The sequence below is a fragment of the Physeter macrocephalus genome, chromosome 17, assembly GCF_002837175.3.
Source record: "Physeter macrocephalus isolate SW-GA chromosome 17, ASM283717v5, whole genome shotgun sequence".
Lineage (NCBI taxonomy): Eukaryota > Metazoa > Chordata > Mammalia > Artiodactyla > Physeteridae > Physeter > Physeter macrocephalus.
Genome location: NC_041230.1, coordinates 12,628,969 through 12,655,623, shown reverse-complemented (window position 1 = coordinate 12,655,623; position 26,655 = coordinate 12,628,969). Strand labels below are relative to the sequence as shown.

General features: G+C 52.1%; 1 protein-coding gene across 1 annotated transcript; it reads left to right on the top strand.

The window, feature by feature from the left end:
* Positions 1-718: 718 nt before the first annotated feature.
* On the top strand, positions 719-26,062 carry SLC8A2 (solute carrier family 8 member A2). The gene is made up of 8 exons (XM_028478317.1): positions 719-1,341; positions 9,774-10,196; positions 14,779-14,882; positions 15,034-15,051; positions 16,424-16,548; positions 16,852-16,951; positions 21,127-21,405; positions 25,277-26,062. Exons 1-8 carry the CDS (start codon positions 734-736, stop codon positions 25,651-25,653), a joined length of 2,034 nt encoding a protein of 677 aa, XP_028334118.1. The 5' UTR covers positions 719-733; the 3' UTR covers positions 25,654-26,062.
* The last annotated feature ends 593 nt before the right edge of the window (positions 26,063-26,655 follow it).

Genomic DNA, 26,655 nt, shown 5'->3' with positions numbered 1-26,655 from the left:
GATGGATGGATGGATGGATGGATGGATGGATGGATGGATGGATGGATGGATGGATGGATGGATGGATGGATGGATGGATGGATGGATGGATGGATGGATGGATGGATGGATGGATGGATGGATGGATGGATGGATGGATGGAACCAGGAGAGAGACAGGAAGGGCAGGGGAAGGGGGGGGGACATAAAGAGAGAAGGGTGGGGTGGGAAACTGTGAAGAATTTCATGAGGGAGAGAGGTAGGTATCTACAAAAGATATGAAAGAGAGACAAGGAGACAGCGGCAACAAGAAAGGAAGACACAGAGGGAGAAAGATAAAAAACCAACTGACATAGAGGATGAGACAGAGGCGGAAAGAGAAAGAGACAACGACCTAGAGAAACAGAGAGAGCGAGATATGGGGAGAGGCAGGGAGGAGCAGAGACAAGAGCCAGAGAGAGAGAGAGAGACAGAGATGGAGGGAGGAAAGGGAAAAGGGGAGAGACAGAGACACGAAGAGAAAGGGGGAGAGGCAGAGACAGAAGGCCAGATGGGGACAGATGCAGGAGAGGGCCGCGGGGAGCGCCGGGTGGTGGCCGGGACGGGGCTCTGGGAAGAGAGGCGCCGGGAGGCGGCGGGCCGGCTGCGAGCGCGCCCCCTCCCGGCGCGGCGGTCCTGACCCGCGGGGCCGCCCGCAGGTGTGGGAGGCGCTGCTGACCCTCGTCTTCTTCCCGGTGTGCGTGGTGTTCGCCTGGATGGCCGACAAGCGGCTGCTCTTCTACAAGTACGTGTACAAGCGCTACCGCACCGACCCGCGCAGCGGCATCATCATCGGCGCCGAGGGCGACCCCCCCAAGAGCATCGAGCTGGACGGCACGTTCTTGGGCGCCGAGGCGCCGGGCGAGGTGGGCGGCCTGGGCCCGGGACCCGCCGAGGCCCGCGAGCTGGACGCCAGCCGCCGCGAGGTCATCCAGATCCTCAAGGACCTCAAGCAGAAGCACCCGGACAAGGACCTGGAGCAGCTGGTGGGCATCGCCAACTACTACGCGCTGCTGCACCAGCAGAAGAGCCGCGCCTTCTACCGCATCCAGGCCACGCGGCTAATGACGGGCGCGGGCAACGTGCTGCGGCGACACGCGGTGGACGCTTCGCGCAGGGCCACCCTGGCCGAGGGCGCCGGCGAGGACGAGGACGACGGCGCCAGCCGCATCTTCTTTGAGCCCAGCCTCTACCACTGCCTGGAGAACTGTGGCTCCGTGCTGCTGTCCGTCACCTGCCAGGGCGGCGAGGGCAACAGCACCTTCTACGTGGACTACCGCACGGAGGACGGCTCCGCCAAGGCCGGCTCCGATTATGAGTACAGGTGGGTCCCGGGCACTGCTCCCCGGCCCGCCTGGGGTGGGTGGGCAGGGAGGGCTGGCTGTTCGAAGGTCATAGGTTCCGCCATCCAGCGGCCTCCAGTCTCCTGGCTACCTCTGGCGCCCATCCTTACTTTGCTATGGGCAGACCTGCAGTATTCATTCATTCGTTCATTCACTCTTGAGAGTTTACTTTGTACCAGGCACTGTTCTAGGCATTTGGCAAACGCTGCTGCACAAGGCAGACAGCGGTGGCTGTCCGTCTACCACAGGCTGCTCCTCCCATGTCCATGCTCTACCTGTGCATTCCTGTGCTTGACACTCCACTGTGTTCATTATTATAGCTCCATTATATGTATCATACCTGGTAGAACAAGTACCCTCCCACACACCATTATTAAAGTAAAAATGTTTATTGAGCACCTACTAGTAATATGCCAGGTGTATACCCCGGTGAATAAGACAGCTAAGGTCCCTACCCTCCAGTTGCAATAAGGTTATAAACTATGAAACATATAAGAACATCAGGTGATGGGGGAAAATGAAGTGGGATAAGAGGACAGACAGTGTCCAAATTGTCTTTGGGTCTTTGGTTCCACCATAAAGCTACCCACTCTTTGCACCCTCCTGTGTCTCACTGCCCCAGTCCCTCTCCTCACCCCTCTTTGAGCAGAGCTGTGATCTTGTTCAGCAACTCCTACTGCACGCCTACTAGGTGCCAGATGCTTTTTTAAAATTTTTTATTGAAATATAGTTGATTTGCAGTGTTGTGTTAATTTCTGCTGTACAGCAAAGAGACTCAGTTTTATATATATATATATATATATATATATATATACATTCTTGTTCATATTCTTTTCCATTATGGCTTATCACAGGATATTGAATAGAGTTCCCTGTGCTATACAGTAAGACCTTGTTGTTTATCTATCTGACAGATGCTTTTTTAAGGGGCTTGACAGAGAACAGTAAAGAAGATAGATAACTTCTGTGTTCTCATGGGACCACAAAATTCTTTATGTATTTGTAGTTCTGTCCATACCACACTCTTTCAAGAATTATAGGTTTACAGTATGTTTTGTTATGTTAACTGATGTGCAAGTCTCCCATGGTTTCCTATAATAATAGCATTTATTGTGTGTCTTATATGTGCCAGAAACGAATCTGGGCAACGGAGGCCAGCAGTAAACGAAAGACGTTAAAAATCCCTGCCCCAATGCAGCTGACATTCTCATGGGAAAGACAGGTCATTAGAAAGTATACATTCAATACATTAAAATATCAGGGAGTGGTAAGAACAGTAAAGAAAAATAAAGCAGGATACGGGAGGGAGTGTTGATGGCTGAGCTTTTCATGGTTTCCGCCTGCTAAGTTGAAGCTGAACTGTTCACAGATCTTTCGTTCTGTCATCACGCAGCAGCCAGCCCCTCGTCTGCGAACTCTTCTCTTTCTGGGATTGAGGTCCCTGTTTCACAGATCTTTAGTTCCACCACTGTGCCTCAGCAAAGACCTTTGGTAGCCCAGGCTCCCCTCTGCCCCATCATTATCTACATATCTCTCCACTGCTTTGGACATTTGTAGGTCTTTCCCTCCACCTCAGTCAGTCCAGGATCCTTTAGTCTGCCCATCCTCATCCACCTCTCCTACCCTGCCCCTCCGCAGCCTTCCCTGAGTGGAGCACAGCTGTTCACGGATCTTTGTTCCATCATCCTGTAGCATGGGGTCCCTTTGGCCACCCATGACCTCCTTCCTTCATCCTCTCTGCCCATCCTACATCTCCAGCCTCCTTCGACTGAAGAAAAGGTATTCACTATTTGGGGGCTTGCTGTGACTCAGTCTATCCACCATTCCCCTCCTACCCACACCTCTGGGTCTGCATTGCCCCCATCAAAGCCCCAAGCCTTTGCAGAAGGAAGTGAGTACACGTGTCACCTGCTGGGATCAGAGGCTGCCTTCTCACCTGCCAATGACGTCATGAAGGAGATGTTTGAAGTGAAGGAGTAAATGCTGTTCAGTGGTGGAACCAAAGAACCAGGAAGAGTTAACACCTTCCTACCCATCCCTGTTCTCCCAACGCAGTTGATATTCATAGGCCTGGCATCGCTTATCAAGGCAGCTTAGGTCCAGGACTGGGAGGGAGGACACCTGGGCTCCAGTCCAAGCTTAGCCCTACCCCCCTGTTCCTTGTGTAAGTTCCTGCCTCAGTCTGGGCGGACAGGGCTGTCACATACAGTTGTTGAGGTTGTGCACTGCACAAGAGCAGCACATCTAAGAAAGCGCTATTCATATAGTGGACATTGTAGATTTCTATGTCTGTTATGACAATTTCCAGATTCGTGGAAATAGTGTCTTGAAGAAGGGGCGCCGTCTTCTAATTTGCCCACAGGTATCACTAGGCTATGGTGGTCCTGTGGGGTCTTAGTTTCTCCAAATTAATAATGACCTCTGAGGCCCCCAAACCACACAGCTCTTCCAAGACTCTGAGATTTAAGCCCCTATAATGCTAACATGCTAAGGGTCTAAAATTCTAAGATTCCAGGTTTCCCACGTTTTGATATTCGAATCTGTACCCCAACCAGTCTCTGATCTGATGGTTCTAAGATTTTCATTTTCTCAGATTTTGGGCACCCAGTATTGGAATATGAGTCCTGTGAACCTAGCCTTCTATGATTCTGATATCTGGTTTCTAAAATCCCCATGTTCTTTTTCTCCCCAACTTTCTTTTTTCTTCATTTATTTATTTATTTATTTATTGGCTGCATTGGGTCTTCATTGCTGTGCGCGGGCTTTCTCTAGTTGCGGCGAGCGGGGCTACTCTTCGTTGCAGTGTGCAGGCTTCTCATTGCGGTGGCTTCTCTTGTTGTAGAGCACGGGCTTAGTTGCTTCGCGGCATGTGGGACCTTCCCGGACCAGGGCTCAAACCCGTGTCCCCTGCATTGGCAGGCGGATTCTCCCCAACTTTTTATTTTGAAAAATTTCACACCTACAGAAGGGCTGCAAATATAGTCTGGCGAGCCCTCATGTAACCTCCACCCAGGTTCACCAATTGTTCCTATTTTGTCCTGTGTGCATTCACTCTCTCTCTTTAATATATAATAATATGGTTTTTGAGATGCTACTCTATTTTGTAATTTTAATTTTATATTGGAGTATAGTTAATTTACAATGCTGTGTTAGTTTTGGGTGTACAGCAAAGTGATTCAGTTATGCATATACATATATCCATTCTTTTTCAGATTCTTTTCCTATATAGGTGATGACAGAATATTGAGTTCCCTGTGCTATACAGTAGGTCCTTGTTGATTATCTATTTTATATATAGTAGTGTATATTAATCCCAAACTCCTAATTTATCCTTCCCCCCCACCCTTCCCCTTTGGTAACCATAAGTTTGTTTTAGAAAAATATATAATAATATTAATAACTGTGGCACTTTATTAGAGTGAGCTGCAGGCAGCATGGCCATTCACCCATAAACATAAGTGTGCATCTGCTAAGAATAAAGATATTCTCCTCCATCATCACAACACGATGATCACACTTAGGACATTTGATACTGAATCAATATTATGATCCAATCTACAGTTTGCATTTCCCCGGTTGTCCCTATCTCACTCTTCATGGCTGTGTCTTCACTCCCTCTCTTCCCATCCAATCTGGAACCACATGGTGCATTTGGTCGTCATGTCTCTTACACCTTCTTCAGTCTGGATCAATCCCTCAGCCTTTCCATGACTTTCATGACCCCGACACTTTTGAAGACGTTAGACCACTTACTAGAACAAGCCTCAATTTGGGTTCATTTAATATTTCCTCATGATTAGATTCAGGTGATGCACTTTGGCAGGACTCCATGGAGGTGATGCTGTGCCCTCCTCGGTGCATGGTGCCGGGAGGCACCTGATGCCCACGTGTCCCATTACCGGTGATGTCCAGGTTAACCATTTCGTAAAGATGGTGCTAAAAGCCCAACATTCTACTACCCCTTAAGTTTCCACTTCTAACATGCCATTACTTTAGGATTCACTAGTTAGCTAGTGCAAATATCACTAGCTAACTTTTGTTGAGTGTTTCCCCTGTATTAACTCAATCCTTATAACACTACCACGAGGTAGACAGGGTTATTACCTCCATTTTACAGATGAGGAAACCGAGGCTCAGAGGGCTGCAGAATCCTAACTGCCTGGAGCTCACACAGCTGGCACAGGTTGGCCCACCCAGCTGGGTGCCTTAGCCACCATGGATAGCGCCCCTAGGCTGACGGCTGCCCCAACAGGGAGGCCTTGTTCCCTCCATCCAGATCTTGTCATCCAGTTCTACCTCTGCCAGAATCTTGGGGTCCCTCTGCCCCTCCCACAGAGGGATAGGGGGGATAGTATAGATTTTTGACATCTGTTAACATCCCAGAGTCATTTTGATGTCTGCAGCCCTGCCAGGAGGAGCCCACTCATTCTCTGTTCCCTCAAAGTTTCACCCTGACTCAGGCCCTGCCTCATTCCCTCCCCCACCCCATAATAGAACATCTTGCATGTTCTTTAGAGAGTTACACAACTGACACGCTTTTAAACCTAAGCCAGTTCACGTCCCTCCTCTGCTCGGAGGCCTCCCATGGTCCCCATCTCACTTGGAGTAACGGCCAAAGTCCTCACCGTGGCCCACCAAGGCCCCATGACATCTGCCCCTGTTCCCCCTGCTCCCTCAGATGCAGCCACGCTGGCCTCCCTGGTGTTCTTCAAACACTCCAGGCTCACTCCTGCCTCAGGACGTTTGCACTGGCTGTTCCCTTTACAGGAATACTCTTCCCCAGATATCCTCCACACGGCTCCCTCCCTCAGGCTCTGCTCAGATGTCGCCTCCTCAGAAAAGCTTTCCCTGACCACTCTAACACAGCCCCTTCTCCTCACTCTCTACCCTCTTTCCTCCATTTTCTCCAGAGCATCACCACCACCTGACATTATATGTTTTATTACTCGTCTCCTGCACTGGAACAGAAGCTCCACCAGGGCAAGGATTTTTCTCTGATCTGGTTTGCTGCTGTTTCCCCAATACTAAGAACAGTGCCTGGCACACAGCAGATGCACAATACATGTTTGTTGGATGCATGAACTGTAATTAAATCCCTAGATGTGTAATTGTCACTGTGACATGGAATCTGTACCCCAACCAGTCTCTGATCTGATGGTTCTAAGATTTTCATTTTCTCAGATTTTGGGCACCCAGTATTGGAATATGAGTCCTGTGAACCTAGCCTTCTATGATTCTGATATCTGGTTTCTAAAATCCCCATGTTCTTTTTCTCCCCAACTTTCTTTTTTCTTCATTTATTTATTTATTTATTTATTGGCTGCATTGGGTCTTCATTGCTGTGCGCGGGCTTTCTCTAGTTGCGGCGAGCGGGGCTACTCTTCGTTGCAGTGTGCAGGCTTCTCATTGCGGTGGCTTCTCTTGTTGTAGAGCACGGGCTTAGTTGCTTCGCGGCATGTGGGACCTTCCCGGACCAGGGCTCAAACCCGTGTCCCCTGCATTGGCAGGCGGATTCTCCCCAACTTTTTATTTTGAAAAATTTCACACCTACAGAAGGGCTGCAAATATAGTCTGGCGAGCCCTCATGTAACCTCCACCCAGGTTCACCAATTGTTCCTATTTTGTCCTGTGTGCATTCACTCTCTCTCTTTAATATATAATAATATGGTTTTTGAGATGCTACTCTATTTTGTAATTTTAATTTTATATTGGAGTATAGTTAATTTACAATGCTGTGTTAGTTTTGGGTGTACAGCAAAGTGATTCAGTTATGCATATACATATATCCATTCTTTTTCAGATTCTTTTCCTATATAGGTGATGACAGAATATTGAGTTCCCTGTGCTATACAGTAGGTCCTTGTTGATTATCTATTTTATATATAGTAGTGTATATTAATCCCAAACTCCTAATTTATCCTTCCCCCCCACCCTTCCCCTTTGGTAACCATAAGTTTGTTTTAGAAAAATATATAATAATATTAATAACTGTGGCACTTTATTAGAGTGAGCTGCAGGCAGCATGGCCATTCACCCATAAACATAAGTGTGCATCTGCTAAGAATAAAGATATTCTCCTCCATCATCACAACACGATGATCACACTTAGGACATTTGATACTGAATCAATATTATGATCCAATCTACAGTTTGCATTTCCCCGGTTGTCCCTATCTCACTCTTCATGGCTGTGTCTTCACTCCCTCTCTTCCCATCCAATCTGGAACCACATGGTGCATTTGGTCGTCATGTCTCTTACACCTTCTTCAGTCTGGATCAATCCCTCAGCCTTTCCATGACTTTCATGACCCCGACACTTTTGAAGACGTTAGACCACTTACTAGAACAAGCCTCAATTTGGGTTCATTTAATATTTCCTCATGATTAGATTCAGGTGATGCACTTTGGCAGGACTCCATGGAGGTGATGCTGTGCCCTCCTCGGTGCATGGTGCCGGGAGGCACCTGATGCCCACGTGTCCCATTACCGGTGATGTCCAGGTTAACCATTTCGTAAAGATGGTGCTAAAAGCCCAACATTCTACTACCCCTTAAGTTTCCACTTCTAACATGCCATTACTTTAGGATTCACTAGTTAGCTAGTGCAAATATCACTAGCTAACTTTTGTTGAGTGTTTCCCCTGTATTAACTCAATCCTTATAACACTACCACGAGGTAGACAGGGTTATTACCTCCATTTTACAGATGAGGAAACCGAGGCTCAGAGGGCTGCAGAATCCTAACTGCCTGGAGCTCACACAGCTGGCACAGGTTGGCCCACCCAGCTGGGTGCCTTAGCCACCATGGATAGCGCCCCTAGGCTGACGGCTGCCCCAACAGGGAGGCCTTGTTCCCTCCATCCAGATCTTGTCATCCAGTTCTACCTCTGCCAGAATCTTGGGGTCCCTCTGCCCCTCCCACAGAGGGATAGGGGGGATAGTATAGATTTTTGACATCTGTTAACATCCCAGAGTCATTTTGATGTCTGCAGCCCTGCCAGGAGGAGCCCACTCATTCTCTGTTCCCTCAAAGTTTCACCCTGACTCAGGCCCTGCCTCATTCCCTCCCCCACCCCATAATAGAACATCTTGCATGTTCTTTAGAGAGTTACACAACTGACACGCTTTTAAACCTAAGCCAGTTCACGTCCCTCCTCTGCTCGGAGGCCTCCCATGGTCCCCATCTCACTTGGAGTAACGGCCAAAGTCCTCACCGTGGCCCACCAAGGCCCCATGACATCTGCCCCTGTTCCCCCTGCTCCCTCAGATGCAGCCACGCTGGCCTCCCTGGTGTTCTTCAAACACTCCAGGCTCACTCCTGCCTCAGGACGTTTGCACTGGCTGTTCCCTTTACAGGAATACTCTTCCCCAGATATCCTCCACACGGCTCCCTCCCTCAGGCTCTGCTCAGATGTCGCCTCCTCAGAAAAGCTTTCCCTGACCACTCTAACACAGCCCCTTCTCCTCACTCTCTACCCTCTTTCCTCCATTTTCTCCAGAGCATCACCACCACCTGACATTATATGTTTTATTACTCGTCTCCTGCACTGGAACAGAAGCTCCACCAGGGCAAGGATTTTTCTCTGATCTGGTTTGCTGCTGTTTCCCCAATACTAAGAACAGTGCCTGGCACACAGCAGATGCACAATACATGTTTGTTGGATGCATGAACTGTAATTAAATCCCTAGATGTGTAATTGTCACTGTGACATGGCTCTGCCCTGGGGCTGTTCCCGTGTTCCCAGCATTGCCCAGCAGTTACTCTGGGAGTGTATGCTGAATGACTGAATGATGCCAAGTTAAGGAGTGTGGACTTTCTCTTGGGGATACCTGGGAGCACAGAATGGTTTTTATGAGAAGCATGGCAAGGTCAATTCTGGGCCCTATGTCCCTGCTACTGAAAGTGTGGTCCATGTACCAGAACCATTCACATCCCTTGGGTGCTAACTAAAACTGCAGAGTCTTGAAACCCAGGCGCTACTGAACCAGAATCTGCATTTTAACAAGATGCCCCAGGGAATTCGTGTGCACATGGAGGTTGGAGAAGCATGGCTGTGGACCACTCCAGGCTCCCTCTCCACCCTGGGACTTTGCATGTGCTGTTCCCTCTGCCTGGAGCCCTCCTGCCCACTAAATCTTCTCCCATGAAGCCTGCCCTGATCTGACCTTCATCAGATGATGATAATGTTGGGAGGGGCCAACCCTGTCTTGTTCTCCCTCCGCATCTCCTGCCCCGGAGAAGCCCACCCTCATTCACCCTCAGTATTACTTGTTTAATGCCTGTCCACCATTATATTTGTAAGTTCTTCCGTGGTGCGGCCCCCTCCTCTAGGAGGCTCACCCTGACTCCTCCCACCTCCCCCACAGCCTTTGAGCGACCGTCACCCCTTTCTTTCCCCTCTCCTCCACCGCAGCGAGGGCACGCTGGTGTTCAAGCCGGGCGAGACACAGAAGGAGCTGCGTATCGGCATCATCGACGACGACATCTTCGAGGAGGACGAGCACTTCTTCGTGCGGCTGCTGAACCTACGCGTGGGCGACGCGCAGGGCATGTTCGAGCCCGACGGCGGCGGGCGGCCCAAGGGGCGGCTGGTGGCGCCGCTGCTGGCCACCGTCACCATCCTGGACGACGACCACGCGGGCATCTTCTCCTTCCAGGACCGCCTGCTGCACGTGAGCGAGTGCATGGGCACCGTGGACGTGCGCGTCGTGCGCAGCTCGGGCGCGCGCGGCACCGTGCGCCTCCCCTACCGCACAGTGGACGGGACGGCGCGCGGCGGCGGCGTGCACTACGAGGACGCGTGCGGGGAGCTCGAGTTCGGCGACGACGAGACCATGTGAGCGCGCCTGTCGGGCAGCCCGCGGGCCGGGGCGGACCGAGCGCGGCCGGCGAGAGGGGCGGGACCAGGACGGGACTGTGCCCGGGAGGGGCGGGGCCTGGATGGGCGAGGTCGAGAAGTGGGTGGACCTCGGAGAGGCGTGGTCTCGGAAAGGGGTGGGGCCTTGATGGAGCCTGGCTCTTGAAACGGAGAGGTCAGGGGAAGTGGGGCAAGGGCCCAGGGAAGAGGTGAGACCGGGGAGAGGAGGGAGGAGACTGGAGTGACGGGGCGTGGCCAAGATGTTGGGACGGGATGTGGGCGGGGCTTTGGAGAACTGGGCTGGTTTGGGGAGAGGAGAGCGGGACACCAGGAGGAAAGGCCAAGTGAGGAGAGAGGAGAGGAAATAGGATGGGGCCTGGGGAGAGGAACGGGGAAGGCGTAATTTGTAGAATGGAGGAGTGTGGCCTGAGGTTCCTTTCGAGGTGGGAAGGTGTCTGTGGAAATGGAGGGCGAGTGGGGTCTAGGTAGGGACTCAGGGAAAAGGACAAGGACAGCGGAAGAGGGCGGGGTCTAAGGTGATGGGGCGGAGACTGAAGAGGTGGATGGGGGAAGGGGTGAAGCTATTGGGTAGGCGGAAGGACCTGGGGAGGTAGCAGGAGACCTAAGAGGAATGTGGGAGAGGCTTTGGGAAGAGGCCGAGTAGGAATATGGGGGCCTAGGAAGAGACACGGGAAACTGGAGGGCTGGGATTTGGGAGGGTGGGGTGGAGTCTCGGGAGGTGAGCTGGATACACAGGAATACGTATGTAGACACACAGACACAACGAACACGCACACCGGCACATACGGACACGCAAAGTCAAAGACACAGAGTCAGGGCTGTTCTCACGCCCAGACACCCGGCCACCCCTTACACAGATGCCCGAGTCCCCCGCATGTGTGCCTGGAGCCTCACATCCCCCTCCCCCTCCCCCCCCTCCCCCGCCCGCCTGCCAGGGATGCAGAAGGTGCCTCGCCTCCTTTGCCGGCTCCCTTCCGCCCCCGCTCCCTTCCGCCCCCGCACGCCAGTCTGTCTCTCTCCTCCTGCCGCCCACGCACCTCCCACCTGGCAGAGGCCCCACCGCGCTCCCCTTCCCTCCCGCCTCCCAGCTTCTGTGGCTGGGCCTCCCGCTCAGCTTCTCGCTGCTCTATCTCTCCATCTCTCCGTTTGCGTCTCTGCGTCTCTGCGTCTCTTGCCCCTGCCACTCCCCCTCTGGGTTTCTGTTCATCTCTAGATCTCTGTCCCCAGTATCTGGCTAGCTTTCTGACCCGGGTTGTATTTCAGTCACGAACTCTCCATACCTTTCCATCTCTCTCTCTGTCTGACTTGGGTTGAGAACTTAGGTTGGGGGCTGAGGGCACCATTCCAGGCCCCATGTCTCACAGCCAAGAGGCCGAGGGGGATGGAGGGCGTTATCTTTCGACTTGTTCCAGTCCTTCTTGTAGTCTATCGCTTCCAACCAACTTCCCGCCTGCCGCCACAAACCCACAGGCCCTCTCCTCCCCTGCATGGCTCCCCCAGGCTGGGACACCCTCTGTCCCCCACCCCCGCCCAAGCTTCCAGTTGTGGCTTCAGGAGACTGAGAACAGGAGGCTAATTAGCGTTTAGGGAAACACATCCTTCCTCTGACGGGCAGGCGCTAATTAGAGATGCTTCGAAGAAGCTGGGCTGGAGGGTTGGCCCCAGGCAGGATCAACACAGAGATGGAAGAGAGACACCCAGAGATGGGGTGGCGGAGAGATATGCAAGAGAGAGAGACAGAGAGGCACCCAGAGACAGACGAGACCTAGCGAAAGAGAGAGCCAGAGTAAGGGAGAGTCAGAGAGAGAAACAGGGAAAAGAGAGAGAGCACGAGGGAGACAGAAAGACGCAAACTTAGAGATGGATACCAAGGAAGCCAGAAACTGAGTGACAGAGGCCCATCAAGAGAGGGAAAATGGGATTGGGAGACTGAGATGGAGGAAGACTAAAAAGGAAGAGAGATGCAGGGGAGATAAAGAGAGACATTCTTCTCACTGAGAGGAGCTCAGTGGGACTCAGGGAAGGAAAGGTCCTCCTGATGCTACAGAGAGAAAAGAGTTTGGGTCAGCAAGAGAGGATGGGAGACAGGATAAGAAAGAGACCGGGTCTGAAATCAGAGTGGAGTTCCCGGGAAACAAGGAGGGCAGGCGTGAGAATGACAAAATGTCAGGCTGGGGAGGAAGGCTGTTTCCTTTTTAAAAAATAATTAATTAGTTTTTATTTGAACTATAGTTGATTTATGATATTGTGTTAGTTTCAGGTGTACAACTAAGTGATTCAGGTATATTTATATATATATGTGTATATATATTCTTTCTCAGATTCTTTTCCATTATAGATTATTACAGGATACTGAATATAGCTCCTTGTGCTATACAGTAAATCCTTGTTGTTTACCTATGTTATATATAATGGTGTGTATCCGTTAATCCCATACTCCTAAGGCTGCTTCCTTTGATCTCAGGAAATCTTGCCCTTGTCTAGCTCGAGTCCCTCTTGCTGTCCCTTGCTAGTTGGGTTTCTCCTCCTTTTGGGTCCCGTGAGCGCACACTTGTCTGGGCGCCAGTTGGCGCGTGTGTCACTGCGTGTCAGCGGATCACGGCGTGTCTGCGAGAGAGTGAGCGTCGGAGGTGTGTGTGTATCACCCTGTCAGTGTGTCAACGTGTCAATAGCTGTCTGTGTGTGTCAGGAGACCCCCTCCTCGCTCTGGTGTTTCAGCACCGCGGACAGCTCCCAGCCCACTCCTGAGGTGGGGGGCACCCATTTTTTCCACCCACAGAAAATTTTAAATATCTTGAGATTGGGAGTGGGTGAAGGTGGAAGTAGGCGTATGTCTCCACGTGACCGTCTTTTGTGCGTCTGTCTTTGCATGGGTGTCGCTGTGTCCTGTGCGTTCGTGTGTTGAGATAGGTCTGTTGATTGAGACCCCTTTGCTTAGATTGTGTTGACTTCGGCTCTTCCATTCTGTTCCATTCAGTCTCTCCGACACTGACAGACGGAGATGGGGAGAGGAGGACACAGAAAGAAAGGCAGAGAGCTGGGGAGAGACTGAGACAGAGAAGGTCAGAGAGATGGAGAGAGAGACACACAGAGAGGCTGATAGATGGGCAGAGAGACAAAAGAAGATTGAGAGACTGTGATGCAGAGAGAGACGTTGAAGGGAATAAACAGACACCAAGAGGCATAAAGCCTGAGGTGTAAGGAAGGAGAATCTACACGGGACCACAGCAGGGGTCTTACACGTTGCTGATGTCACCCAGGCTGTGGGGGGGGGTGTCGTGTTAGCCGGCATCTGGTCCGTGTGATTTTGCCACTGCACAGGGAATGGCCGCGGGATATGATGGTGTGTGGGTGTGGGCGGTGTGACTGGCTGTGCTTCCTCTGCTGGGTGACTGTGTGGGCTGGGTGTTTGTGTTTCTGGGTTCTGGGGCCAGGCCTTGTGGTTCCTACAGCTGAAAGAGCTGCTAGTGGCAGAGCTGTGGGCTTTGGGGGGTTGTGGGTCTCCGTAATAGAGGGGGGTGTCGGTTGTATGCCTGAAGGGGATGGATAACTTTTGGCTGTTTCTCCCCGCCCACCGTCCTGGTTACCATGGCAGCGGGGATGCTGAGAAAATCAATTAGCCCTCTGTTACACCTCCGAATGTGGTCAGGACAAGGAGCAGGAAGCCAAGGGTCTCCCGGACTGAAAATTTTGAGTGAACAGCTGTTTATGGAGGGCACACTATATGCCAGGCACTGTTCTAGGCGTTGGGGATACAGCAAAGAACATAAATGAACAAAGATCACTGCCCTGGTGGAACTTACATTTTAATGTGAAGAGGCAAATGGCAAACAATAAACAAAATAAACACATTAGACGGTGTGTTAGAAGATGACCTGGAACAAGGAAGACATAGAGCAGGGGAAGGGGGCCAAGCGTGCTGGGGTAGGGGTAGGGATGGATTTCAATATTAAAGAATGCGGTGGGAGTGGGTCTCATTGAGAAAGAAGGTAAAATTTGAACAGAGAACTGGAGGAGCTGAGGGAGTGAGCATGGGGAAACCGTGTTCTAGGTGGAGTGAACAACCGGTGCAAAGGCCCTGAGGCACAAGCAGGCCCGGTAGGTTCAAGGGACAGCGAGGAGGCCAGCGTTGCTGGAGGGAGTGAGCGAGGGCGAGAGGGCTGGGAGGCCAGAAAGGGAACAAGGGCCAGATGGCAGGGGTCCTTGTGGGTCATTCTTGGGTCTTTGGCTCTTATTCTGGGTGAGATGGGAGCCAGGTGAATGTTCTTAGCAGAGGAAGCACCGAATCTCACCTAGGTTTTATCGGGATCCCTCAGCTTGATACTTAATACAAACTCAGCTTCGTCAGATGCTTCTGAGCTGGTTTCTGTCAAATGGGGATAATAAGAGAGCCTTCCCCACAAGGGTTGTTGTGAACATTGAATGAGATTCCAGAGCCTGAGATGGAGCGAGTGCTCAAGAAACTGGGTGGCTAATGGGCGAGTTATTGGTGATTCAGGGGGAGGGAGTCTTATGCTGCGTGCTCTCCCTCTCTGCTCAGGAAAACTCTTCAGGTGAAGATAGTGGATGATGAGGAATATGAGAAAAAGGATAATTTCTTCATCGAGCTGGGCCAGCCACAGTGGCTTAAGCGAGGGATTTCAGGTAAGGGGTGATGGGTGGGCTGTGGGAGAGGTAAGGGGTCCAGTGTGGGGGGACCCTTGGAGGCTCAGTTGTGGGCAATCGTTCAAGCTCGTGGATCTGCGCTTCCCAGGGAAGATCTCACCTTCTTCTCCCTGTCTCTGTCTCTCCCCAGCTCTGCTACTCAATCAAGGTGAGTGGAGTTACTTCCAGACTTTGGGGGGGGGCACTGGAGGGAGGGTCTTGGGGGTGGGTCAGTGCCTCAAGTTCCCCTCAAGGTCAGGTTTGAGGCAGGTTGCAGGTGAGATAAATTTGGTGGAACCAGTGTGAATTGGGGGTGACAGAAGTTTAAAGGCCATGATCATGTTTTGGTTGTAGTTAAGATGGTGGCGGCGAGTAAGTCATAGAATCCAGTTTGGGTTTGTGGTGGGTCAGCGGGAATCAGGTTTGAGGTTGATTAGGACTGGGTTGAGGTTGGGACTTGTGATCAGTATTAGGAACTGGGTCAAAGCTAGAATTAAGATGGAGATTGGCTTCTGGGTTCGTGGTGGGATCTGATTAGAACTGGGGTCAGATTTGGGTCAAAGCTAAGGTTGGAATTTGAGGTGAGTTTGAGGAATTGGAGGGTGGAGTTGGGGCCAAGGTCAGAGATTGGGGTGAGAGTGGAACTAGGGTCAGGGGCTTGGAGATAGTGACAGAGTAGTTTTGGAGCTGAGATCAGAATTGGGGTTTGGGGTTAAGATTAAGGATAGACTGAAGATTATATTAGTCAAGGTAAGTAATACGAGCTACTATAACAAATAGGCCCCTAAATCCCAGTAGCTTAACACAATAAAAGTCGTTTCTCACTCAGGCATAGTTTTCTGAGACTGTTCCTGGTTGGCGGGTGGTTTTCTTATGAGAGTTAGGATTGGGTTGGTGCTGGGCTTGGAGCAAAGGATCAGCATACTTTGGGGAGGTCAGTGAGCCCAGAGCCAACTGTAGATGATTCTGGGTCCAAGATTTGTACCGAAATCGGGAATCCCCCTCTCTCCTCACCACCTCAAACACACTCTAGGGTGTTTTCAGAGCTTGGATATAAAGACCAGGCCTCTTCCACAGGCTGGTGATAGTAATGACGATCGTGGTGATAATAATAAAGTAACATTTTTGGTTATTGTGTGCCAGGCACTCTTCTAAGCACTTCACATGAATTAACTCCCTTAACTAGGGGTTAATAGGAAACCACCCTATGAGGTAGGTACTGTAATTGTGCCCATTTTACAGATATGCACTCTGAGGCACAGAGAGACTAAGGTATTGTCCAAGGTCACACAGCCCCCACCACATGAACCTCAGAGCCCACCAACTGAACTTCGTGGACCAGCCCATGGGAGCTGGCTCTCAGGTGGGGGAAGGTGGTGGTCAGATGGGAGGCAGGGGCAGGGTGGGGAAGCATCACCAAGGAGGCGTCCCAGAGAAGAGCAGACAGGGTTTTCTTTATCAATGGGAACAGGTAGTAAAGGCATCACAGGCCCAGGTAGGTAGGTCTCCTTGGAGTCTAACTCCCATCCCTCATGCTGCAGGGGACGGGGACAGGAAACTGACAGCTGAGGAGGAAGAGGCTCGGAGAATAGCAGAAATGGGCAAGCCGGTTCTTGGGGAAAACTGTCGACTGGAGGTCATCATTGAGGAGTCGTATGATTTTAAGGTGATTTTCTGGGACCTCACGTCCCTGGAGTCTTGCCTGGGTCATTTCCTTGGTGAGAGTCCAGGAGGGAGTCAATCGTGAGGGTCACAAGGGAAGGGCAACCAAGGTCCGAGGCCACCGTCTGTGTCCTTCCGTTAGCACCATGGACAGCACACGCCTCCCTTGTCCCTTCTTGCTAGAACTGGGATATGGAAGGTTGAGGACCCCTGAGCATGGGGTGTGAGCCCGCATCCCCAGTACCCCTCATGGAGCTGCCCTGGGGTGATCATGGGCCATGGTCTCTCCCCACCCTCTCATCCCCAGAACACAGTGGATAAACTCATCAAGAAAACGAACTTGGCTTTGGTGATTGGAACCCATTCGTGGAGAGAGCAGTTTTTAGAGGCAATTACGGTGAGCGCAGGTAAGTGGGACGGGAGGAGAGAGGAAGAGAGAAAGAAGAGAGGGATGGAGAGACAGAGACAGAGGAAGAGAAATGAAAGGGAGAGGGAAAGAGGGACATGGAGAGAAGGACAGAGAGCGATAGAGGAGAGAAAGAAGACAGGAAAGACACAGGGATACGCAAAGAAAAAGACTAAGAAACAGATACAGAAAGACAAAGGAAAAGATAGGGAAAGTATACAAATAGGAGAGATAGACACACAGAGAGGCACACAGAATCCCGGAGGACAGATGCGGAGAAAGCATGAAAGGTGTAGAAAATGAAGACGCAGAGGGCCAGAGAGAGAGAGAGAGAGAGAGAGGCAGGTAGACACAGAGACACAGAAAGTTGGTGGAGACAGGGGCAGAGGTGGAGAGCTGTGAAGCGATGGGATCCCAGCCCGGGCTTTCTCCTGGCGTCAGGTAATTGGAGGGTGGAAACAGGTTAAATGGCATGGCCTTTCCACACAGCCTGGGTTCCTCTGTTGCTATGGAGACAGTCTCCAGGGCGCCCAGCTCTCCCACCTGAGCGGGTTCTCACCCCCTTAGGCCTCAGACAGGCTCACACTGCCCCCCTGTGGCCAGATATATGATGACATGGATTCACAGACAATCTTGGAGATAACGCTGGCCATCTGTGATAGGAATTGGGGAAACTGAGGCCAAGAGACATAAGAGGGACTGGCCTGAAGTCCCTCGGGGAATCCAGAAAGGACCAGGGTGGAATTCAGGACTTCTGTCCCTTGAATAACATCAGGTTTCCTTCACGGAGGCCAAGATGGTGGGAACTGAAAACACATGAGGAATTGTGGGTGGAAAGAAACTGGTCGGTAGGATCAAAAGAAACGAGGCATCAGGGATGGAAAAGTACCCGGTAGCAGGCCTAGAGACACCAGATTGTAGGCCTAGTAGAAATGGAGTGGCATCTCCCTCTGAAGTCACATTCTTTCAACATCTACTTCTGAAGGATCCTCTGGACCCGGTCCTATACAGGCCCATTGCTGGGGACAAAGAAAAGATCATGACAGCTCGGGACCTGTCCTGACAGAGCTCACTGTCCAGTGGGGGAAACAGCCTGTCACAAGAGAGTGACAACCCAGATTGGGCAGGCCTGGGACGGGGTCCCCAGGGAGCTATGGGAGACCACATCGGGTGTCTGACCCAACCTGAAGGTCAGGGAGGGCTTCCTGGAGGAGGAGCCTTCCGATCTGAGTCTTCAAATAGGAGTAAGAGTTAGCCAGGAGGAGGGAGCCAGGCAGAGGGAAAACCAGAGTCTGGAAACGTGCAAGATTATGGCACATTTCGGGAGTGTGATTGGTTTCAGGCATGAAGAAAAGGCATGGGATGAGGCATGAGAGATGAGCAGGGTTCAGACCCCAAAGGCCTTAGAGGCCACAGGAGAGGGCTTGGGTATCATTTTAGGTGCAGTGGGGAGCCATGGAACTTTTTTCTTTTCTTTTCTTTGTTTTCCCCATGGAGTGTGTTTTGAATGAGGGGAACTCCTGGAAGTGGAGAGAGCCTGTGGAAGGAAGAGGGAGAGGGTGGGATGGGGTGTGAGTTGAGGCTGTCAAAACTGGCAGGAGATGGCTCATGCAGGGTCTGAGAGGATGTGGTGAGGAATTTGAGCTTCAAGAACAGTGGGGAGCCAGAGACGTCCCTCTATAGGCGCTTAGTGAAGGTAAGAGGGTTGCATGAAACTGAAACTGGGGGTGTGAGATGGTGGTCGTGGAGGCCATGGGTCTATAGAAAGCAAGTGATTAGATCAGAGGAAGTAGTAGAGGAAGAATAAAACCATTATGGTAATAATAACAGCAATAATAATCACAATGATGACAAGGATGAAGACAAATTGAGTGTCAGGCAGCTCTGAAGTCCATTTCCTGTACGAACTCATTTAATGAATGTATCCCGAGTATCTGGGTTGGGGCTTGATCATTTTGTACTTTGTTCCTTTTGGTTCCTCACGTGAGCACAAAGCTTGTTGAGGTGCTGAAGAAGGGTCGTTCTCGCTCCCTTAGGGGATGAATCATGTCCCATCTTGCACTTAGAGGTGATTTTGTATTTCCTTTACCTCCCCATGGAAAGTTCTTTGCATGCTGGACTTGGTTTCAGGCATCTTTGAATCCCCCGCCCTCCGGCACCGGAATGGACCTTCAACAATGGCTGCTACAATGACAGTCACAGTGGAGACGTGCCAGGCCCCATAGAGAGCACATTATATGGCCTGACTCATGTAGTCATCACAGCCCTCTCTTGAGGCAGGTCTGATTATCATTCCCATTTCTCAAATAGACACTCAGAGGCTCAGACAGGTTAGGACACTGATTCAAGATCACACAGGGTTTGACACCAAAGAGTCGGCTCCAGAACCACAGGCTTACCCGTGAGGCTCCCTCTAGATGGGAGAGGCTGGAGAAGTCAGCAGAGGCCAGAGCCTGTGGGTACTGGAATGCCAAGCTCAGGGGTGTGGGCCTGGATCTGAGAGCAATGGGAGCCAAGGCAGGATTTGGAGCAGGGCAGGGAGAAGCCCCAAGAGGCGGAGTGATAGCAACCCCCTCCCTCCCGAGAGCGTGAGTTGATAGCCCCCTCCCTGCTCTGACCTCCGCCATGTCTCAGTATGGTCAGTTAGGGAGGCATTCAGTGGCAAACAACAGAAAACTTGACCGTAAGTGGCTTAAGCACACTAGACTTTATTTTTTCTCACGGAACAAAAAAATCTGTGGGAGGCAATCAAGAGGTAGCAGCAGCTCAGTAATGTCATTTAAGGGCCAGGCCCCTTCTTTGTTCCTCTTTCCCATTCCCGGCTGTTGTCCTCATGGTTGCAGGATGGCTGCTGCACCTCCAGGTGTCAAGTCCATATTCCAGGCAGGAAGAAAGGAAGCAGGGAAGCCGGAACAGGCAGAGTGCCCGTTCCAGTCCTAGTTTCCAATTGCATTTTACTTGGGGTCGCAGCAAAAACATTTTCTTTGTGATGCAACATGCAGAACCGAGAAGCCTCACAAACCACTTAGTTAAGCATTTACAAATTCAACCATTTATTTCTTTAACAAGCCAAGTGGCTAAGTGAGCTAGAAAAGTGGGAAAGGGATATATGACCTGAATCCCCAAATCCATCAGTCTCTCTCTGCCTCCACTGCCACCAGCTGTCCTGTGCTCCCTGACATTCTAAGGAACCATTGGGTGGGACCATGGAAAGTGGCTTCATGATTTGGTGCCTGGTCTGGCTTTTATTTCCTGACTGGCTGTGAGCAACTGGTCAGGGGTTACAATGTTTCTTACCAGCATCCTTCCAGATGTAATTCGCAGCACACTCAAGTGTGTTCATTGCTTCTCATTCATTGCTTTCTGCTTATCAGTTTCAGGTGAGATAGGAAGACATTTCATTTGCACTTTCCCATTACACAAGGCACTGCTGGTCGAAAGTGGGTCAAATTCGGTCACAATAGGTGACACAAACAGCTCTAAGGGTGATGCATCCTTTACAAATCTCAGAAAACACATCTATAACAACAGTACCCCTATCAGGAAAGCTAGAGCTTTCCAGAAACCCTCTGTTTAGGTCTCGTGGCCAGACTGGATCACACGACCACTGCTGCAAGGTATTCTGGGAAACCAAATATTTAGCTGAGGACCTGACTGCTGTTGGCTGCATGGAATTCTGGGAAAGTGAATTTTTATCTGAGGACAGTGCTGTTGCTAGCCTCAAAGGATTCTGGGAAAGTGACTAATGTTAGCTGGGCACATAGTTCTCTCTAGCCTCAGGGGATTCTGGGAAAGTGAGCACCCTTAGCTGAGCATGTGGCTACTGTCAGCTGCAATGAATCAGAGAAAGTGAATATTTCTAGCTGCAGACCTGGCTGTCAGTAGCTGTAAAGGCTTCTGGGAAAGGCATATCTTTAGCTAGGGACATGGCCACCCCTAGCAGAAGGGATCCTGGGAAACTGCATATTTTTATCTGGGCACATGGCCTCCTCTAGCTTCAAATGATTCTGAGAAAATGAATATTTTTACCTGGGCCCATACATTCTCTTAGCTGCAAGGGATTCTGGGAAAGCAATTCGTTGGGGACTGGCTGCCTAGAAGTTGAACAAAAGGGGGGGCTCTGTAGGCGAGGAAGAAGGCATGGGTGTGTGCCCCAGCTGGGTCGTGTGCCCACAGGGGACGAGGAGGAGGAGGAGGACGGGTCCCGGGAGGAGCGACTGCCGTCATGCTTTGACTACGTCATGCACTTCCTGACGGTGTTCTGGAAGGTTCTGTTCGCCTGCGTGCCCCCCACCGAGTACTGCCACGGCTGGGCCTGCTTCGGTGTCTGCATCCTGGTCATCGGACTGCTCACCGCCCTCATTGGGGACCTCGCCTCCCACTTCGGCTGCACCGTTGGCCTCAAGGACTCTGTCAATGCTGTCGTCTTCGTGGCCCTGGGCACCTCCATCCCCGGTAACCCCTCAGGAGACCACTTGTTGGGGGAGTGTCTCAGAGAAGCCAGGCAGGTGGACCCTAAGAGAAAGGCCCTGCAGAAATAAGGTGGTGGACTCATACAGAACCCATATGGTGGGTCCCTTGGAAATAGGCAGGTGGGTATAATAGAAACTAGGCGGAGGGAACCCATGGATTCAATATGTGAATTGAATCCTCCCCAAAAGCAAGCAGGTGGAGTGTCCCATAGAACTAAGATGGTGGGAAATGGTAGAAACCAGACGATGGATTCCAGGCAAAGAAAGTGGCAGGACATTGAAGAGACAGGTGTTGGAAGGAGGGTCCCATAGAGATAAGGTGGGAACTTCATAGAAACCATGCAGTGAGTTCCACAGACGCAAGATGTTCATTTTCCCTTTCCTCCCCCTGCCAAGCAACCAGATGAAAGATTCCATAGACCTTTGTTGCTGGGCATGATAGGAACCAGGCCAATGAATCTCAAAGCTTTAGCACTGCTGGTCAAAAGTGGGTCAAATTCGGTCACAATAGGTGACACAAACAGCTCTAAGGATGATGCATCCTTTACAAATCTCAGAAAACACATCTATAACAACAGTACCCCTATCAGGAAAGCTAGAGCTTTCCAGAAACCCTCTGTTTAGGTCTCGTGGCCAGACTGGATCACACGACCACTGCTGCAAGGTATTCTGGGAAACCAAATATTTAGCTGAGGACCTGACTGCTGTTGGCTGCATGGAATTCTGGGAAAGTGAATTTTTATCTGAGGACAGTGCTGTTGCTAGCCTCAAAGGATTCTGGGAAAGTGACTAATGTTAGCTGGGCACATAGTTCTCTCTAGCCTCAGGGGATTCTGGGAAAGTGAGCACCCTTAGCTGAGCATGTGGCTACTGTCAGCTGCAATGAATCAGAGAAAGTGAATATTTCTAGCTGCAGACCTGGCTGTCAGTAGCTGTAAAGGCTTCTGGGAAAGGCATATCTTTAGCTAGGGACATGGCCACCCCTAGCAGAAGGGATCCTGGGAAACTGCATATTTTTATCTGGGCACATGGCCTCCTCTAGCTTCAAATGATTCTGAGAAAATGAATATTTTTACCTGGGCCCATACATTCTCTTAGCTGCAAGGGATTCTGGGAAAGCAATTCGTTGGGGACTGGCTGCCTAGAAGTTGAACAAAAGGGGGGGCTCTGTAGGCGAGGAAGAAGGCATGGGTGTGTGCCCCAGCTGGGTCGTGTGCCCACAGGGGACGAGGAGGAGGAGGAGGACGGGTCCCGGGAGGAGCGACTGCCGTCATGCTTTGACTACGTCATGCACTTCCTGACGGTGTTCTGGAAGGTTCTGTTCGCCTGCGTGCCCCCCACCGAGTACTGCCACGGCTGGGCCTGCTTCGGTGTCTGCATCCTGGTCATCGGACTGCTCACCGCCCTCATTGGGGACCTCGCCTCCCACTTCGGCTGCACCGTTGGCCTCAAGGACTCTGTCAATGCTGTCGTCTTCGTGGCCCTGGGCACCTCCATCCCCGGTAACCCCTCAGGAGACCACTTGTTGGGGGAGTGTCTCAGAGAAGCCAGGCAGGTGGACCCTAAGAGAAAGGCCCTGCAGAAATAAGGTGGTGGACTCATACAGAACCCATATGGTGGGTCCCTTGGAAATAGGCAGGTGGGTATAATAGAAACTAGGCGGAGGGAACCCATGGATTCAATATGTGAATTGAATCCTCCCCAAAAGCAAGCAGGTGGAGTGTCCCATAGAACTAAGATGGTGGGAAATGGTAGAAACCAGACGATGGATTCCAGGCAAAGAAAGTGGCAGGACATTGAAGAGACAGGTGTTGGAAGGAGGGTCCCATAGAGATAAGGTGGGAACTTCATAGAAACCATGCAGTGAGTTCCACAGACGCAAGATGTTCATTTTCCCTTTCCTCCCCCTGCCAAGCAACCAGATGAAAGATTCCATAGACCTTTGTTGCTGGGCATGATAGGAACCAGGCCAATGAATCTCAAAGCTTTAACTAAGATGAGAGTCAGAGGAGAAACCACATGTTGGAGGAGGTGCCATAGAAATAAGATAGTGAGGCCTCAGAGACTACAGGGTACGTGATCCCCTCTTCCCCCCAAATCTGAGGGAGGGTCCCTTAGAAACCAGGTGGAGGAGGCTGAAATTCCTGTAGGAGGGAGGAGACCCCGCGTGGAAGCAGACACCTTTCTTTTCCACATCAATGTGTTCACCAGCCAGGTGGTGGCGCTGTAGGCCCAGACAGCAGGTGATGGGTCCTGTAGAAAGCAACCATTGGTGAATGGGTCTGTGAAGCCTGCCCTCCACACCAGAGACTTGCAGTCTTGGCGAGATGTTCAGGAATGGGGGGAGGCCAGAGAAGCGAAGCCGTATACTTGACAGAAGCCAAGTGGGGAATTGATGGACAAGGGGTGCATGTGGCGGGGGCCTAACATTTATTTTGTCCAGCTAGGTGGCAATGGGATAATTGGGCCTGTAGAAACACAGGCAGTGGGTTCATGGGAAACAGCTAGTGATTCCCAGAGAAAGCAGGCAGCAAGTCCCAGAGAATAGAGTGGATTCCACAAAAATCAGGTAGCGTGCGTGCCCCACAGAAAGCAGATTGAGTCCCACAGAAAGCGGGCAGCAAGTCTTGTAGAGAGCAAGCAGCAGACCCCATAGAACATAGGCAATGGTGGGGAATAATAGAAACTAGGCAGGGGGGCCCATAGATTCAATATGTCAACTGAATCCTCCCCCAAAGCAACAAATGGAATGTCCCATAGAACTAAGGCAGTGGGAAATGGCAGAAACCAGACGATGGATTCCATAGAAAGAAGGTGGCAGGGCATTGAAGAGACAGGTGATGGGAGAGGGGTCTCATAGAAATAAGGTGAGGACTTGATAGGAACCATGTAGTGGGTCCCATAGAAAGCAGGCAGCAGGTCCCATTGAGAAAGGCGGTGAGTTCCAGAGAGAAGGTAGTGGATCCCATTGGATGCAGACAAATTCCGTAGAAAGCAGGCAGTGGGTTCCCTAGAAAGCAGGCAGCGCGTCCCATAGAGAGGCGCTGAGTTCCAGGGCGTAGGTGGTGGATCCCATTAGATGCAGACACGTTCCATAGAAAGCAGGCAGCGCGTCCCATAGAGAGGCGCTGAGTTCCAGAGGGTAGGTGGTGGATCCCATTAGATGCAGACACGTTCCATAGAAAGCGGGAAGCGGGTCCCATAGAGAGGCGCTGAGTTCCAGAGGGTAGGTGGTGGATCCCATTAGATGCAGACCCGTTCCATAGAAAGCAGGCAGCGGGTCCCATAGAGAGGCGCTGAGTTCCAGAGGGTAGGTGGTGGATCCCATTAGATGCAGACACGTTCCATAGAAAGCAGGCAGCGCGTCCCATAGAGAGGCGCTGAGTTCCAGAGGGTAGGTGGTGGATCCCATTAGATGCAGACACGTTCCACAGAAAGCAGGCAGCGCGTCCCATAGAGAGGCGCTGAGTTCCAGAGGGTAGGTGGTGGATCCCATTAGATGCAGACCCGTTCCATAGAAAGCAGGCAGCGGGTCCCATAGAGAGGCGCTGAGTTCCAGAGGGTAGGTGGTGGATCCCACTGGATGCAGACACGTTCCATAGAAAGCAGGCAGCGGGGCCTGTAGCGAGCAGGCACAGAGATGGCGATCGACTTTGCCCCTGGGTGGGGTCAAGGGCACAGAACTCCAGGAGTGGGAGGCGAGGCCCGCGCGACACTGGGGTGAGGAGTCTGGATCCTTGGGGCCAGCGGGGTGCTGGTGGGTCTCTGGGGAGCAAGTGACTGACGAAGCCAGGCGGATGCTCGTGGGGGGGCCCGCGGAGCCCCCCTGACCCGCGGTGTCTCTGACCCTGCAGACACGTTCGCCAGCAAGGTGGCGGCGCTGCAGGACCAGTGCGCCGACGCATCCATCGGCAACGTGACGGGCTCCAACGCCGTGAACGTGTTCCTGGGCCTGGGCGTGGCCTGGTCGGTGGCCGCCGTGTACTGGGCGGTGCAGGGCCGCCCCTTCGAGGTGCGCACTGGCACGCTGGCTTTCTCCGTCACGCTCTTCACCGTCTTCGCCTTCGTGGGGATCGCCGTGCTGCTGTACCGGCGCCGGCCGCACATCGGCGGCGAGCTGGGCGGCCCGCGCGGCCCCAAGCTCGCCACCACCGCGCTCTTCCTGGGCCTCTGGTTCCTCTACATCCTCTTCGCCAGCCTGGAGGCTTACTGCCACATCCGGGGCTTCTAGGGTCCCCCCCCAGAGACTCGGCCTGCCCCTCGAGACCACCGCCTCCGTGCTGGACTGGCTCTCCTCTGTCCTCCAGGGATTCAGCCTCCTCTCCTGGGACTCGGCCTCCCTTCCTCCTGGGAGGCCATCTCCCCCTGTCCTCGGTCCCCACTTACAGCCTCCTCCCTTCCCCTCGGGAGCCTCCCCAGGTCCTCCTGCGAAGAACAGCCCCTCAGTTACCTGCAACTCCAGCCCCTCCGTCCCTGTTCGTTACTGGCTTTGTTACTGGAGCAATTTCCACCTCGAGGCCCCTCCCCAGAGAACGCTCCCTCATCCGTAATCCTCTACAGAGTCTCCCATGTGTCTCCCTAGACACCCAGCCTTGCTCCATGCCATAAGTCCCCCTTCCTCTAGAGGACGCCCTCACCACTTCCACGGACCTGTGCCCCAGGGCCTCAGAACTCAGCGCTGCCTGGGGGGCCCTTGAAGGAGGCTGATCCATCCCAGGAGGTCACAGATCTCAGCGCTTTCCCCCAACCCTCAGGGAGCTCTGTGGGCCTCGGGGGATGGGGGAGGAACAGATGGGTACGTGCACAGGGGGGGCACACCTTCCCTGATTTCTCCACTCAGGCCCTTGGGAGGACACTAATTCTCAAGGCTTGGAGAAGGGAGGGGAAAGTTTGGGCTTCCAGAGCTGGAGGAGGCACATTTTGGACCTGTAACTTCTCACCTTCCAGCGCCCTCACTTGCCTCCACTACCTCTGAGAGCCCAGCCACGCCTTGGGGGGGGGGCTATGTGTGTACATAGTGTGTTTGGGGGAGGGGGGACGCGGGAGGGTGCATGACTCGGGGAAAGGGTGACAGACTTTTCTACTGAGAGGGCAGCAGACTCCCCCAGCCGTGAGAATTGGCTTTGGGGAGGAGGCCAGGAATCCAAGGGAGTACAGCCAATCTCCCCTGACTATCTAGAAGGCTCATTTTGCCCTCAGTGCCAGCCAATCCGGGCAGGACCCTCGAAGAGGA